The sequence below is a fragment of the Acomys russatus genome, chromosome 3 (genome assembly GCF_903995435.1).
Source record: "Acomys russatus chromosome 3, mAcoRus1.1, whole genome shotgun sequence".
NCBI classification, from domain to species: domain Eukaryota; kingdom Metazoa; phylum Chordata; class Mammalia; order Rodentia; family Muridae; genus Acomys; species Acomys russatus.
This window is the reverse complement of record NC_067139.1, coordinates 62,405,328-62,422,241: the sequence shown is the minus strand read 5'-3', so window position 1 is coordinate 62,422,241 and position 16,914 is coordinate 62,405,328. Positions and strand designations below refer to the sequence as shown.

Here is a 16,914-nt window from a genome sequence, read left to right as displayed (position 1 = left end):
TGAATTATTCCATTACCAACTGAGAATATAGACGCTGGCTTTTTAAAAGAACACAGATGAATATGTTCACAAGATGCCAATGCAAGGTCAGATTATTGCCCCCATGTCCTCCCAGAATTGAGCTTGTAACGTCTGGGAAATTTTCTGAGGCCTCTGGCCACCTTTCCAAATAAAAGCTTAACAAATATATTTAAGTCTTTTATTGAACTCTGTAATCCCATAAACCAAACAGCTAAGCTGAGCTTGTTTCATGTAACTTTTGTTTCACTGGAAAATATGGGAGGGTATTTTGCTATTTTCCAGAAATAGCAAGCAAAACCTGTTCACTCTGAGCTCCGTGGTGGCTGCTCCCAGGGAGATCTCAGAGAGAAAACAAGAAAAGCAGACCCTTCAGCACAGCTCAGACTCCAAGATGCCTGGTGTTCTCAGAAAAGAGGTGCACAAGTCTTTCTCAATTCAAATCCAGAAGATTCTGAAGAACTTCCACTACAATTTCATAACAGAAGAGATACTGCTCCTGCACACACACGAATGACAGTGCTAAGTAATGGACACTGACGTCGCCTTCGGGAGAACACATCTGTCAATGTTTTCAATAACTTAAGAAAATTCCATTCAAATAACAAATATTTATCTACAACCACTTAGGGACCTTTGTAATGCAAGTGTGGATTTTAAATATGAAGAAGATAAGTAACCAAAATCAATCTTGGTCTAGGACTCCTTAACAGTGTCTAGACGGAAGGAAGATGTCAGCACCCATTTTCTTGTATCATCTCTAGCTAATCTAATTCAAATGTATGCAACTGTTATATATTTATATACCCAAGTATATCCCCACTTATATAGACATGTTATATATACTATAATGTCAGTGTAGAGGCAACTATTTTTATTATAAATATTCTCTTTATTTCTCCTGGCAATTACAAACTCATCTGTGATATAAACACATATATTTATAGTGTTCCAATAACAGATAGGTGATAGGTAGATAGATAGATAGATAGATAGATAGATAGATAGATATAAATAGAGGCAAGTACATATTTCAAATTGCTGTCTATAAACTTAGTAATAACACGTGATATACTGGCTATGCAGCATGGCATTATGGTCAAGGCCTGTGACGTCAGTTTCAGTGCCAACCCCTCCCCTTGCTGTCTGAGTAACCCCCATGGGATGGACTCCATTGCTGGGAACCTAACGTACTTTATCAAGGTTATCAGAGCAAAACAAGTTCACCAATATCTACCTGGAACAGTAAGAATTAATGAGATTACAAAAAGCATTATAAACCATCCAGTCTTTACTATGCTAATCTTGGTCTTGACTGTTCTTCTTAGATTTCTGTAAGTAGCACTTACCTTTGTTTGAATCATGCCAAAACGCTGTTTTCTCATCTGGGTCACTATGTTCATAATGTTGAACTGAAATGAGATGAAGGTAACTGAATGATCTAGACACTGGAAAAACACAAACTCACAGATTGCCAAATGAGTACTGTCTATCTTCTTCTAGTGAAAAGAGATGTCAAGACGTAACCAGAAAGGTCTCCTTTCTAGTCACAATATACACTCTAAAATTCAGTCTAATGAATAAGAAAGACTTGTTTCAGTGGGCTTTGCAGGGGGAAGAAGGAAACCATCATTTAGGAGAAGAATGCTCTCAAAGAACCTACTCCCTTTATGCTAACCAAAGAAAGAACTGAACGCAGCAGTACAGTTCTGAACAAGCACAGAAGACCTTCCACGGCCACATGAGATGTTCCTGATATAAAGAGCCCTGTCAATTCAAAGAGAGACCGTTGGCCATGGCCACTAAACACTGTAGAGTGCACAGCGGCCACAGATTGTAGGTCACAAAGGTCTGCTGCTAGCTCACAATGACATGGGTGCAGAAACTTGAAGAATTTAGGAACTCCCACTTCAACGAGACACTGGTAGTGGAGTGCTGCTGAGAGTGACCAATGGAATAGCCTACCGAGTAACTCAGGCACAGACAATTCATCTGGAAAGTCAGGGCATTATAAGCACTTCAGGCATGCCGACACAGGCTACGTTGATGTGGTATTTTCATATTTTCAATTATAATCGCGCGCTCTCTCTCTCTCCTCACCTCTGTGTGTGTGCATGTATGTTTGTGTGTGTACTGTGTGGTGTGTCCATGCATGTGCAGGTGCATGTACATGTAGAACCCAGAAGTCAATTTTAGGTCTCATCTCTCAGGAGTTGTTCAGCCTATTTTATAAGATGGTTTCCTTCTGGGACCTGGCGCTCATCAGTTAGGCTAGACTGGCTAATCAGTAGTCTCCTGGGATCCACCTGTCTCCACCTCCCAAGCACTAGGATTATGAGTGAATGGTATCATGCTCAGCTCTTTATGTGGGGTCTCAAGATTGACGTCAGGTCCTCAGGACTGCGTGGCAAGCACTTTAGTGACTGTAGCTACTGCTTTTCAGGGTTCCTTATGTATTCCAGATGCATAGCATTTCTTGGATATAAAGTTTGCAAGTATTTTATCCTAATCTTTAGCCTGCCTTTAATCCTTTCCCTAGGGTCTTTTATAGAACAAATTATAGAAGAATTAGCCCAGAAAATAAAAACGGCATACATATTTAAAAGAAATCAATAAATCTATTTGCAGATGACACAAATCATCTATGTAGAAAATGACGAGTAATTAGCCTACAAATGAACTTGATATAAAACCAACATGCAAGAGCCATCTGCATGTCTACATTTCATTTTTATTGCAATAACTATGTGAAAACTGAAAGTTAAAATAGCAAATTTCCAATTTCTTCAAAGAAAATGAAATAGGATAAAGTTAACACAACACATATTATTCTGGAAATTGTGGAATGTTTACAAAAGGCCTATTAAATGAGAAAATACATAATATATCCATGGGTTTGTTGATTAGACACAGGAAACATGTCAGTTCTCCCAAAAATTCATATACAAAGTAATTTTTACCACAATCCCAGCAAGCAAGCTGTGCTGACTGGGTTTCATGTCAACCTGTCAGAGGCTAAAGACACATTTGAGAAGAAGAAATCTTAACCAAGCAAACGCCTCCATAAGACTGGCCTGGAAGGCAAGTCTGCCTGTACTTTTATGATTGGCTGATGGATGTGGGAGGGCCTAGCCCACAGTCAATTGTGACATCCATAGGCAGGTTGGTCATGGGAAGCAAGCTAGTAAGCAGCACTCCTGCCTATAGTTGCAGCCTTGAGTTCCTGCCCTGACTTTCACCAGTGAGGTACAGTGTGTGGCATTGGCACTGTAAGCTGAAATAAACCCATTTCTCCTCAAGCTACTTTGGTCATGGTGTTTTATTGCAGCAATAGAAATCCAAACTAAGGCACAAAATAATCATAAAATCTATCTTGGAAAACACAGCATCTGAACAGGCTGGCACAATTTTGAAATGTAAGAATAAATTAAATCTTTTACATGGTTTCAGAAATCCGAAGATTGATAGTGGCATCAAAATAAGACACATGAGAAAGTCATATCCCACTCTCCACTCAACTGTGGAGAATATTCTGACCATTGGCTAGATCTGGGTAGGGGTTTAAAGTTTACCTCCTGTATTGTCCTTGGCTGGTGCCTTAGTTTGAGCGGGACCCCTGGGCCCAAATCTGCCTATCATATTGTTCAACTTGTAGATTTCTAGGACCCTCTGCATCCTTTTATTTTGCTATTCTCCCATGCGTCTCTCATTTAGAGTCCCAATAGGATGCCCTCCCCTCTGTCCCAGATGTAACAAGAATAAATTAATAAAAAAAAAAGAAAGAAAAAAAAATAATAAGACACATATCTCAGTGGGACAGAGAACAGATCCAGAAGAGCCCAGGGCTACTCCAAATGATTTTTGATAAAGGTACATAATGCTATGTAGGAAGAAAAACCTTTTTAACAACAGTTCTGGACTAACTGGTTATCCATAGCCAATAAGTAAATAAGAGAATAAATCTCAATCAAAACCTCATACGTTACACATGCAACACAGAGATTGGCCTTGGATCTAAAATCTGAAACTTGAATTTCTTAGGATCTGGATTCTTAGACTTGAAATTTGAAACATGATGCACAAAACTAAGGAGAAGCCATTAAAGTTAAGACCTCTATTTCTTTGGAAGCTTTAAAACTGTAACTGTTTGGTAAAATTATGGCAGTTAATCTTCGGTCGGTCCTCAACCATAATTTATTGCTGGCAAAAGAAGCTTTGCTGAATTATCTTGTTAAGAAAGCACACAGCCTTCCAAGTTTGGTTGTGCTGGTCAAAAAAAAAAGACAATGGAAATGACAGAGAAGAAATGAAGACTAAAAGAGTTCAAACAAATTCTGCTGGAATTGAGGTTCCACAATGATTACTGTTTATGATCTGCTAAAACCTTACTGGTATTATTTATAAAGATGTGGTGAGTAACAAAGGAACCATTAACTTAATTGCCGTTCATAATAAGAAATGAAAGGATTATTTTATAGAGTAGTAGATTATAAAGCCAACAAGAAGCTTTAACATTATAACAGTGCTAGATAAAAAAAAAATATGGCCATATCAACAAAAACACAGTATTCAGTATTTCACACATAACTGTTCAACAGACTTCTTACAAAATAGTGTTTAAATTGCTAACAGTAAAAATCATATACGGCCTTCAAATAATGGTTAAAACTGTTCTAATTTCTTTGAAATTTTGGTAAATGGGTAGCAAAAGACAGTTATTTCTAATGATGCTCTAGTTTGATAGGTTGGGAACTAGCTAATGACAGGGTATGACACCACTGCCACTGAATGTATGTGTAAACATTGCTAATGGTGCTTCAGTCACTGCATGCTTGGTGGGAACATGACACAATCAAGGAGCGCTTCCCTTCTGTTAAGCTGTGTTTGCACTGCTGACAACTGCATTTATCTCTAAACCATCAAACCCAAAGCCCAACAGCGCAAATGTGACTTGCAGCTTATACTTCATAGGATGAATTTAGACATTTAAACTGTAATGACAAAAAAGACAAAGACTGGGCTGGTGAGATGGCTCAGTGGTTAAGAGCACTTACTGCTCTTCCAGAGGACCCGGGCTCAATGCCCAGTACCCACATGGCAGCTCACAACTGTCTGTAACTGCAACTGACACCTTCACACAGACACACAAGCAGACAAAACTCCAATGCACATAAAATAAAAATAAATTATTAAAAAAAAAAAGACAAAGACTTTAAATCAGAAGATAAACCAACACACTGCTTCACTGGAAGTCCTATTTTACTAACAAAGCAAAAAGCAAAATCCAGAACCTTCCAGATGAGACAATGGTTAATAATGCTGTATAAAAGTTAAATTATACATAATCCCAGCACTCAGGAGGCAGAGGCAGGCGGATCGCTGTGAGTTCGAGGCCAGCCTGGTCTACAAAGTGAGTCCAGGACAGTTAAGTCTACACAGAGAAACCTTGTCTCGAAAAACAAAAAGCAAACAAACAAACAAAAAAAAGAAGTTAAATTATACAAAGAAAAATACGTTATGCTGGGCGTGGTGGCACACGCCTTTAATCCCAGTACTTGGGAGGCAGAGACAGGCAGATCACTATGTGTTAGAGGCTGGCCTAGTCTACAAAGCCAATCCAGGACAGCCAAGGCTACACAGAGAAACCCTGTCTCAAAAAACCAAAACCAAAACAAAACAACCAAACAAAGGAAAATGTGTTAAAACTTGGCTTGTTCTCCTCGTTGCATCATAATTCTCTTGATTGCATTAGCTGGTGGTTAATATTACTATACGCTCACAATGGGAAAAAAAGAGTTTGCTGAAAATATCTGACAAACTCTTGATGTTTCTTCAAGACAAGAGCTAGTTTGCTTTCTACGTTTTAAGGGGTTTTAACCTAACTCAGTTAAATATTAAAGTGGCTATAAATAACAAAAAGAAGACTTGAATGATTATGTGTTCTCTGAATTTTATATTGTAGAGGGCAGAGAAAGACGCCTGAGTAAGCGTGTGCAGTTGACACAGCAGGGGCATGGCCAGGTCTCACAAGGCATTCTTCAGACTTAACTCTGATAACAACAATGGGCTCCGGGTAAAGTTTCCCAGGCCAGTGGGACAGGAAGAGCGTGAGTTGCTGACAGCCTGCTCTATGGAAAGTCAAGAAACCACAGGTGTGTCTCTTACTTTTGGCCGCAGTATTTCATCAAACAGAAGCATCATTTTTTTTTCGTTGCTGAATATCAAGCCATGTACATACTAGACAAGCACCCACCACTGAGCTACAACCTGACTCAGACAAAGTGCTACTAAGAAAGAAAAACTGCCGAATAAACCATGTAAGATCTGCAATAAGGCACATTTTAAGTGTAAGAAGCTATTATGATTTGACAAAAGATAATACACAGCTGCCACAGGAGTATAAACAAGGATAAACATGCACAGATTTTCAGCATTTTAAGACATTTGTCTTTTTATCTTTTGACTAGCCAGTCTATATCCAATCTTCGTAATGATATTTTGAGTCTGTTTTGGAAACTATATCATTTTCACTCTCAGTTGCACAGCCTGAAGTAGGTAGACCTGTCCTTCAGTGCTCAGAGACCAAGGCACAGTCAGAAAAGTGAAATGCCAGGAGATATGTGGGCCCAGGTTTTTGAAAAGGAGAAGATTCGCCTTTCCCTAAGGACCACTGTTCTAGCTCCTCCTTGATGTCCTCTGACGGTAAGCATTGAAAATACAGCATCCCCTTTTCCACCACAGTGCAGCCTGTCTCTATCGGCTTATGGCTACACAAAGCCAGAGACTTCAGTACTGACACTGTCCCATGGGAGGATAACTGCACAATATGCCTTCCTGGGCAAACGGCTCTCAACCTCTTGGCTCATGACTGAAGTAAGGACTTCCACATTCCTTATGGGCAGCGTGAGAGCCACCTTCCACAGTGCCTGCACACTAAGCGATCCCTTCCCCTCAGAGCTGCGGCACACAAAAGTTCAGGAGGCAAGCTATTGTACCACCCATCTAAATCTCCTTCTCAGTCTGCTTAGGTAACAGTAACAATTCGTGTAACCACCATATATCAAACTCTGTCTCTAACACCTCAGCTTAGAAAAGAAAGGGATTGCTAATATTTAGGTCAGAGCCATGAATATCTCTCTCCTCATTTTATGTAAAAGAAAGAAAGAAAGAAAGAAAGAAAGAAAGAAAGAAAGAAAGAAAGAAAGAAAGAAGAAAATGAAAAAAAGAAACTGATTTTGAGGGCTGGAGAGATGGCTCGTGCTCCAGAGGACATACTACGCTTGCAGAGAACTTGAATTCAATTCCTAGCACCATGCTGAACAACTCACAACCCCCTGTAACTCTGTTCTCTCCTGGCATGTGCCCATACTCACACACATACACACAGTTAAAAAGAGTAAGTTATGAAAGGTATAAAATAATACAACTGGTATTCGAGAGAGGATGAGCAGCTTCCACAGTTACCCAAAGCTAAAGTATATAGGAAGACTGGCAGTTAAGCCTAGAGGCCCCTCATCAACTCTGAGCTCAACATTTTTCAATTTATATGCATGTCAGATTTGTTCATCAAAAGCACATGTACTTTACTGAAATTATCTAGCAAAATACTAAAGGCACAGTGGCACACAGAGGGAGGAAATGAATGTGTGCTTACAGTGTCCATTGCTTTCTACACTATCCTAGCTGGTTATTTAGATAATACAGTTTCCTCCTCACAGCCATTCCCAGGGGCCTGAGACAACCCGGAGAGAATGAGGTCTGCTACGCTGATTAATGTGCATTTGATGTGCTGTGCTGGTCCAGGTCACAGGCTTCCAATCATGCTGGGCTGTTAAGAAGCATGTTTAGAGACAGAATCAGTTCATCTGCTTTATCACGTACTTACTGAGTAGCTCTTCTCGATGGCAGAGAACACCACGTCCACACATATGAACACCCCTGTTCGGCCTACACCAGCACTGCAGTGAACAAGCAGGGGTCCTGTAATGTGGCTCTTCCTCACATAACGGACATACTTTATGAAAAAATCTGCTGAGGCAGGAGTGCCATGGTCTGGCCATTTGGTGAACTGCAAGTGTTTTACACAGTGACTCATTCCTGTCTGTTAGAGAGACACAGAGAGGTTTATTGATTTCTTATATTAGAGATCTCATTTGAATTTCTAATACAGTGACAACACCAACGATGACGGTGATGGAGATGATAGCACACACTGGTATACAGAGCATCCCAAGTACAGGAAGGTACCCAAATGTACAGAAATGTTTATTAAAAACTCTGGATGTTGCCAGGATGAGCTTTTCTCCATTGAAAAAACACAACACAATAATGAAAACAATAAATACAAGGATGCTATCAGGAGGCAGGACTCCATACTTGCTCCCCACCAGGCAGTGTGGTAAGCAGGAGCTTCTCATGGCTTAGCTAGTATCTCATGGTTTATCTAATATCTCACGGCTTATCTAATATTTCATGGCTTATCTAATATTTCGTGGTTTATCTAATATCAGCCTAAGACAAAAGTACTATTTTGCCTCCACTTTTAGAGATCAGAATTGGGAGAGCTGAGAGGTATATGCTTGGTCACAGGCTTACATCTTTCATGTTTGGATTTTAATGTAATTCCTTTCAAATCTTAACACTACCACCTCTCTTCTATATCATTAGCCTGATACAGAAAAACCAAGATTTCCAATTACTTAAGAGTAAAAATCCGGGCTGGCACATTCAGAAGAGCCTGGGCATCCTGGCACAGTAGCCATTACTATAACGCATGATCAGTGTGATTTCAAAACACTTTTGATGTCACAAGTCACAAGTCTTAAGTGCCTTGTAAGTCTGGCAATTTTATTTAAAACAAAACAAACATCATCACCTGGGAGTGTTCTGTCCCAATTATTACTTATAAAATTCACGTTCTTCTGAAGAAGTGGGCCTTTTATGTTCTGGTTGGTCCCTGCTTTCTGTCTACAGCCACACTTTACCTCTCATTGTTCTTTGCAAATGGACAAATTTACGTTCCATGCGCGCTTAACTTCTTTATGCTTCGATATACGCATCCAAGGCAATGCCTTTTTCAACTGTCTGCGCCTGTTCTTTCTCATCTAGGTCCCTCATCATCTAGATGTGATGCTACCTTCCGTACTCCTCCTTCCCACACTCCAGATCGCAGTGAGCATTTCCCATCTCAGCTCTCAAAGCATCCCATGTGACTCTCGGCATTGTCACTGAGCACAGCAACTCTGGGGACTGGCGAGTACAGGTGTCTCACTTTTTGATGAGCAGCAGTAAAATCCAGCACAGTGGTGAGCACTCTTGACAACTCAGCAGGCTGCTACACTTGGCAGAAGGCACCAAAGCCACCAAAGCTACCACAGGACCTGAAGCATCTAGTACTCCCGCCCCGCTTTTCCCCTTCACATTTTCTTTTCTCTCCACAAAGTTTGGCTATGTAAAGTTTGGCTTCATTTCTAGACTACAAGGAGGTAAAAAGTTACTTTTTTCATTCTAGATACAGTTTTTCTATGTATCCCTGGCTGTCGTGAAACTCTCTGTGTAGACCAGGCTGGCTTTGAACTCACAGAGGTCCATCTGCCTCTGCCTTCTGAATGCCGGGATTAAAGCTACTTCTTTTTTCTATTTATTTATTCACACTGGCAAAAGTTACTTCTTTTTTCTTTTTATTTACTTTCGTCTCATACAATACATCCCAACCTGAGCCTCTACTCCTTCTAGTCCTCCTCTACCTACCCTCTCTGCTACAGATCCATGGCTCATCCATTTCCCTTCAGGAAAGAGCAGGCTTTCCAGTGATTGCAACCAAACACGGCATGCCCTCAGTCTATATTCCACCCTCATCCTAACACACTGCTTATACTGTAAAGCACGTATCTACTAGCGGCGTTTAAGACTTACGGACTTCTTCACAATTTGAAATACTCGAATGATGAAATACTGAGTTATCTGAGAGTTCTCCAGAAAGACACGAAAGTGTTTAAGTTCCAAAGGCTCATTCAGAGAAATGGGCCAGTAGCTGTAGCACTTGATAATTCCGCCTTCTATCTCTCTGGTTATCATAGCAATAACATTACAATTATTTTCCATAACCATTTGCCAAAAGTCTTCTTTAGTGTCCGGCAGTGGTCCTTGGGTAGCAATATAAAAATACTCTTCTTCATGATTTACTATTTTAACATAGCTAGCATTGATGTAGTCCTTGTTGTTTCCAAGAGGAACACGTGTTGAATCATCTATTATAGAAACAGAAACATGCGGTGAAAAGTATGGAAGAGTGGGACGTGTAATACACCCAGACTTCAAGAAAACGTCTCACATGCGTGTGTTTCTTTACCACACCCTCAAAAAATGACATAGTAAATTCTTTTCAAAGGGACTAAATTAAATCCATCCACCCACAGAACCTATTAGCAGGACTATAGAATACATAATTAGGAGGGTTTTAAGAGAATCTTTAATAAATGAGAAGAATGCCATCAGCACTGTCAAGCATCTATAGGATTTCTGTGAGAACAGTGTGACAATACCAAAGATGCAGCAGTATCCAACTGAACACAGCAAAGAAGTACCCCAGGGGCAAGAGCGAATGCTGTTCTCCTGAAAATCAGGGAAATCTGTAGGTGTAGGGCAACAAAGACCACAGTTTTTACAGAATGGATATGATAATAGTTTAGAGACAAATTGTATCAATGGAAGCCCACCAATGCCCTGATTACAGCCAAGCAGGCATTTTTTTCCAGTCCTTTCCCAGCTGCCACTGGGTGCAGTAATGTGGCAATCAAAAACAGTATGTGGCAAAAAGATGATACTGGAAGTACTGACTCCAAATAAGGCTTGTCCAACACTGTCCAGAAGTAGGAGAAGAAACTCGCAGATCAGGAGCTCTTGCTTTATCACACACAGACATCTGGTGCTCTGCTCCATCAGTGCACCCATGTAGAAAGCAGAAAAGTCCACAACACACCGTGTTCTCAGAAACTGCATCCCCCGCCCCACCACCACTCATGATGTCAGTCAATTAGCAACTACACTGTGCTTAATGGTCACCAAACAAGGTCTGTGACTTCTGACAGAATCCTTCTAGAATTCCAACACAGTATACAGAATTCTCTTATAAAGATGAATAGAAAAGTCTATTGGTGAATATAAGAAGACACCGAGTATTTCAAAATGAGAGCAAGAGCAATACCTGCTACTAACTGATGAAACATTTCTCCATCTCAAATGTTCTATAAATATTTTTAGTTTTAAAAAAGAAGATTAAATTTGTTAAATGATTTAGTAAAATCTGTAACAGATAAAAACCGCAACTACTCAGCTCAAACTCCTGTCCTACTCATCCGGCACTATACAAGCTCTTCTGGGCTCCACGCATCACCAGGTAATTACATGCTTTGTTGACTCTCAGGAAAGACTCGTTTGCAAAAGGTCATCACTTCGGTTGGAATAACTTTAATGAAGAGAGTTGGTAAGACCTCAAGGAAGTAACGAACTGCTTTCTGATTGGCTTAAAGGTCCACCCCACATGATTGAACCTATACTGGATACCTTTATCAGACCAAGAAACTATGGCTAGACAGGTATAGGTCTAGGATAAACCTACTATTATGATGCTAAACGGACAGATATTAAATCAGCTCCGAAAGACCCATACATACTCGTCATTGTGCCCATATATTAAAGTGCCTCTAGGTCCTCATCCAGGAGCTTGTATTTGTAGTGGATAATTATTGATCAATGTAGAGACCCATGATTACCCAGTCATGGCAGAGAATAAGAGACGCAGAATGTTCAGCCCTAAATGAAACCTATACACTATACTCCCTCCTCCAAAGGCTCGGGCACCATTGCACAAGAGGGAACATAAAAATCTAAGAGCCAGAAAATGTGGATGACAAGGAGAGTGCTTTCTGGACACAGCAGGCCATTGCATATGTGAACTCACAACAGTTGTGGCAGCCTGTGAAAGCCTGAGCAGAGCAAATCCCAGCATGAAGAGGAGAGCTGGGCACAAAGCTCCACTCCTAGTGGGGGAGGGTGCTTCTGGCAACTGATGGCTGCTGGGAAAAGCTTTCTCTAAGAGCACAGGTGCCAAGAAGTATCCCATGCCCCAGTAAAAGGCCTCACACCTAAGAGTGTCTGCACAGAGCAGCCTGGCCTTCATCACGATTGAGGGGCAGGGGTGGATCCTGGAATATTTGGTGAGTGTGAATATGACTAAATTACATACAAAATTCTCAAAGAACTAATAAAAATATTCTTAAAACAACACAATAGAGAAAAGAGAGTGGAAAGCCACACATACAGGAATCAAAACTTGTGCTGGTACACTGTGAGGGTAATGTTGTTCCTCTGTGTGTCACTTAATCTGAGCCCTGGCTACAGCCCTGTGTACCCTGTGTGCACAACCTAGTAGAGAGTGCAGTCCCAGAAAGGTAAAGTCACCTGTTTAGCACTATAATTGTCTCAAAACGACATCCAACCACTATATCAAGTAATTCTCCTCAGGATGGTGGAGTCTGTGATAAGAACCGCCTAGAAAAAGCCACTACTAGGAGCCATTTGCCACAAGACTTCTTTTGTGTGGAGTACCATGATGGTGGCATTCTGTAGGTCTACAGATGGTAAATTTGTAAAAAGCACTGCATCTAGAACAGGCAAGTCCATGCTCAGAGTAAATGTCTCTTTTGTTGGGAAAAAAAATCACTGTTTCTTGCATAACAGAAGAGGCTCAGCACTACCCGCCACCTCGGGGAATGGTCTCCTGTCAGGGACTCAGTGCTGCTTCATACTTCGGGAGGCCCAGATACTTAGCAATGACTAGTAGAGCTGACTGAGTATAGCCTGGTTGCTCTTGGTGAGTGGCAACCAAGCTGAACCCATACATAACTTCCAATAGGAACAAATAGGCAGATTTTTCATGAGCTACTGAGCAATGGCAGGGTAATGAGGGTAAATGACTGCTGCCTGCAGAACAATATCCTATGCACATGGTTTCTGTCATCTACTGAAGTCACTCTTCATGAACACTCACATGAGACATCGGGATCTACATGGGGTTTGCCCATTTAGGAAGCTCTATTTATATACCTTTGTTTCTAATTTTTCAATTATGTTTCTTCTAAGGCCTTGACCATCCACCTGGCTAAGGCACTGGCTATCACCTAAGTTTAGCTTCCAACCATTTCTTCAAGAAAAATGAAGAACCAAGGGGGCTGGAGAGATGGCTCAGCAGTTAAGAGCACTGGCTGCTCTTCCAGAGGTCCTCAGTTCAATTCCCAGCAACCAAATGGTGGCTCACAGCCATCTATAATGAGATTGGGTGCCCTCTTCTGGTGGACAGGTACACATGTAGGCAGAATGCTGTATATGTTATAAATTTTAAAAATCTTCTAAAAATAGTTTTAAAAAAAGAAAAATGAACAAACAAGCACACTAACCAAAGTTATTCCCAATAGGAACATTATCCTTCATCATGCTGCTGCAGAAATGTCTCAAAAACAGCTATGGTGGTACACCATCAGGTGATGTAGGTAATCCACAGAAACAATACAGAGACATGTGGAGCCCCTTATTTCCCCTGTCAACTTATTGTAGGAAACTCCTCATAAGAACATAGGCGCAAGCTAGGGGAAAAAAGCAGTATACGAGGGATGGGGATCATGGATACTTGGATATTTTTTTTAATGGAACTTACTTGTGCCTTCAGGGTTGTGGTGGTTTGATGGAGAATGGCCTCCATTGGCTCATATATAAGAGTGTTTGGTCCCCAGTTTGTGGGACTGTTTGCGAAGGATTAGGAGGTCAGACCTTATTGGAGGAGGTGTGTCACTGGGAAGGCTTTGAGATTTGAGATGTCCGTTCCCAGTCAACATTCTCCCTGACTCTTGCTTGTGGGTCAGATGTTAACTCTTGGCTACTGCTCTGGTGTCATGCTGGCCTGCCTGTCACCATGATGCTCATGGACTTCAATGCCCTGGAACCACTATCTCCCAAATCAAATGCTTTCTTTTGTAGGCTGTCTTTGTCATGGTGCTTTGCCATAGCAAGAGGAAAGTAACTACAAGAGTCTACTCAGGAAGAACCTCACATCCAACATTTCTTTCTGATAATCAAGTGCTGCTGTATATGCCAAATTAATGGCTTGGTTGTTCATAGAGAAGCAATATCTACTTGGTTCTCCGCTATACAGCTTCTGCTAAGGTGTAAAGTAGGCTAAAAACCTGCTTCTCCAAAAGGAAAGTGGTTCCCACAGTGATTGCAGGACATTGGCCCACAATCCTAAGGGTCTCTGGAGCACTCCAAGAGATTCTGAACAGCATCGCCACCACCAACTATTACATCTGCTGAGTGCAAGCACCAGGGCAGCTTACATGGTTGTCTACATTTGTAGCAGAACATTCTCTGGAGAATTCCCTTAGGTAGAAACATCTGAGGAATATGTTACCACTAAGGGGCCCCAGAGGCTCACCAGGCAGTACTTCCTTATCGGTGCAGAAGCCAGATACATCAATTTATCCTTCTTCAGAGAAGTGGCTATTTCAAAATGTCCTACAAACTTAAACTCCTAGAAATTTCAACCACAGAAGTTCCTTTAAGTTGTATCTTCCATTCTCTGACATGAAAATGTGTTGTGAATAAATCCAGACTATTTGCTACTCGTTGCTCGCCATATTGGCCTGTGTGATACCTTATGGAAGGAAAAGATGGTTGAAATCCCTTTGAACTAAATTATGGCAGAACTGAAAAGCTGATCTGTCTGAGCATGGGCAGTGAAGTGAATTCCTGGCTTTGCCAACTGGAAGAAAACTACTTCTAATGACATCCATGAAGCTCCTCAAATCTTTTGCTCATTTCTTGTCTGATTGTTCTTTGACCTATAGAAATTCTTACCATATTATAAATGTATATCCTTTGTCAAGTACATGTTTTGTGCTTACTTTTCTTCTATCCTGATATTTGCCATTTTGCTTTTAGAATGGCATACTTGGAAGAGCAAGTTTTTAAAGTTTGATGAAGTCTAATTATTTTTTCCCTTAGCAGTTTCAGAGTTTTGTGTTCGGCTGAGAAAATTTTTATGAAATATAATGATGCTAAATTTTTTCTTGGATTTACTCCAAGAAGTTGTATGCTTTTATATTTTAATTAAAGACAGCACTTATGTGTATTTATGTATGTCTTTTGTGTGTATGCCACATATGGTATGTGTGTGTGTGTGCACACATGTGTGTATGTGCACATGCACAGAGGACAGAAGGTGCCTGATTCCATTTCAGGCAGTTGTGAGCCATCTCACATGGGTGCTGAGAACTGAACTTGGGTCCTATGGAAGGATAGCAAGTGTTATTAACTACTGGGGCATCTCTCTAGTCCCAAATATCTTTTTTATTATATTTAGTTCTGTGACCCATTTTGAGTTCATTTTTATAAAAAGTATGAGGTCAAGGTTAGAGGGGTTTTTTTTGTTACATAAATATGGAACTGACCATAAGGTCATTTGTTGAAAACATCTTTTCCTTATTTTTTGGCATCTTTAAATTCACACCTTCCCTCACATGGTCACAAAGAATACTCAGAAATTTAAACCACTACCATTATTCGTCCTGATTACATCCTGACCCAGAGACAGGTAACAGAAGAAATATTCAACCTGGAGCATGAGGCTTGACAAATAATGTGTTGTCATTTCCCTTATCAGTTATTAAAATGCTTTGTAAGCTGTAAAATGTTAAATAAATGCAATATATTGTGTTTCCACCTGGAAACCCTTGTAATAAAGGCCTTTCTTGCTTTGCATGATGGTTCAAGGCCATAAATATGACTATGTAAACTGAAATTGCAAAAATAGCTGAATAATCAATAGGAAAAATATGATTGTTTCATGGCTCTTAAACTTTTTGTCAAAGCTTTAAAAACTCCTGCTGATTATAAATATATAGAAAAATTATAAAGCAAGACTTGTATTTTGAACACTAATCTAAAACATTTAAGACACAGTTATTTAGTTTGAACAGGACTTGCTCTTTCCTTTCATTGCATAACGATCATGTCTGGATTGTTGTAGTCCTGCCTACACTTGGGTTTGTTCCACTGTTGTGACACTATCCTATAGGTCCTGCAATCTCAGGGGCCTAGCCAGCACCTTTCTCCCAGGTGGCCTTCGTCCTAATCACCCCAACTACAAAATGCTTTCATTTTGGTAAGTCACCCTTCAGCAAGTCTCTCTGGAACAGCAGTAGAGTCAATCTTCTGTTTGGTGACAATATCACATGCTCCCAGTCAGCTCTAAGGACATTTGTGTTCAATTCTAATTTTATCCCCAGAATTATAGTTTTTCTTTTTTTTTCTTTTTTAATTTTGCTGTCATTGACTGCTGCCTTTGTCAGTCAGCTCTCCCTAAGTACCCGGTGTGTAGAGTGCCACGTGGGCTTCTCACTGGGAGATAAAGGGGCAACACAGCTGCATGCACTGTTGTCTGTTCACACAATACAAGCACATGTTGAAAGACGTCAGGTCTGTCCCTGTTTGCTGCCCAGCTTTTACTGGCACAGTGATTTGTACACTGAGGAGTTTACAGTCACAGTTTTACATTTGTGGCCACTCATGGTTAATCCACAGTGATAACTGAAATCTGAGTCAACTCACACTATTTTACACTGTGCTGTAGGAGTGACAGTATGCGTCCGTGTTAGGCTTTGCAAAGTGAGGACTAACTCAACCAAGGGCAAAGATATGATTTTTGATTTTCTTGACATGTCATCAGAACTTGCTCTGTGTGTGTGATGAAAAGCCAGAGATGCTTCCATGGTTCTCACCTACACAGGCTGAAATTTAGATTAGACTAGACTGTGTTATGAAGTAAGCAAATCTTAAAATAGA

General features: G+C 40.5%; 1 protein-coding gene across 1 annotated transcript in view; it reads right to left on the bottom strand.

Annotated features, from left to right (window-relative positions):
- Positions 1 to 451: 451 nt before the first annotated feature.
- The window catches only part of Ptpn20 (protein tyrosine phosphatase non-receptor type 20), a 51,391-nt gene continuing 34,928 nt past the window's right edge, over positions 452 to 16,914 (bottom strand). Inside the window, exons 7-10 of the mRNA XM_051143291.1 lie at positions 9,934 to 10,268; positions 7,904 to 8,119; positions 1,368 to 1,430; positions 452 to 517 (exon numbers count right to left, since the gene is read on the bottom strand). Of these exons, the coding sequence (XP_050999248.1) occupies positions 452 to 517; positions 1,368 to 1,430; positions 7,904 to 8,119; positions 9,934 to 10,268 (680 nt within the window). The remainder of the gene's footprint in view (positions 518 to 1,367; positions 1,431 to 7,903; positions 8,120 to 9,933; positions 10,269 to 16,914) is intronic.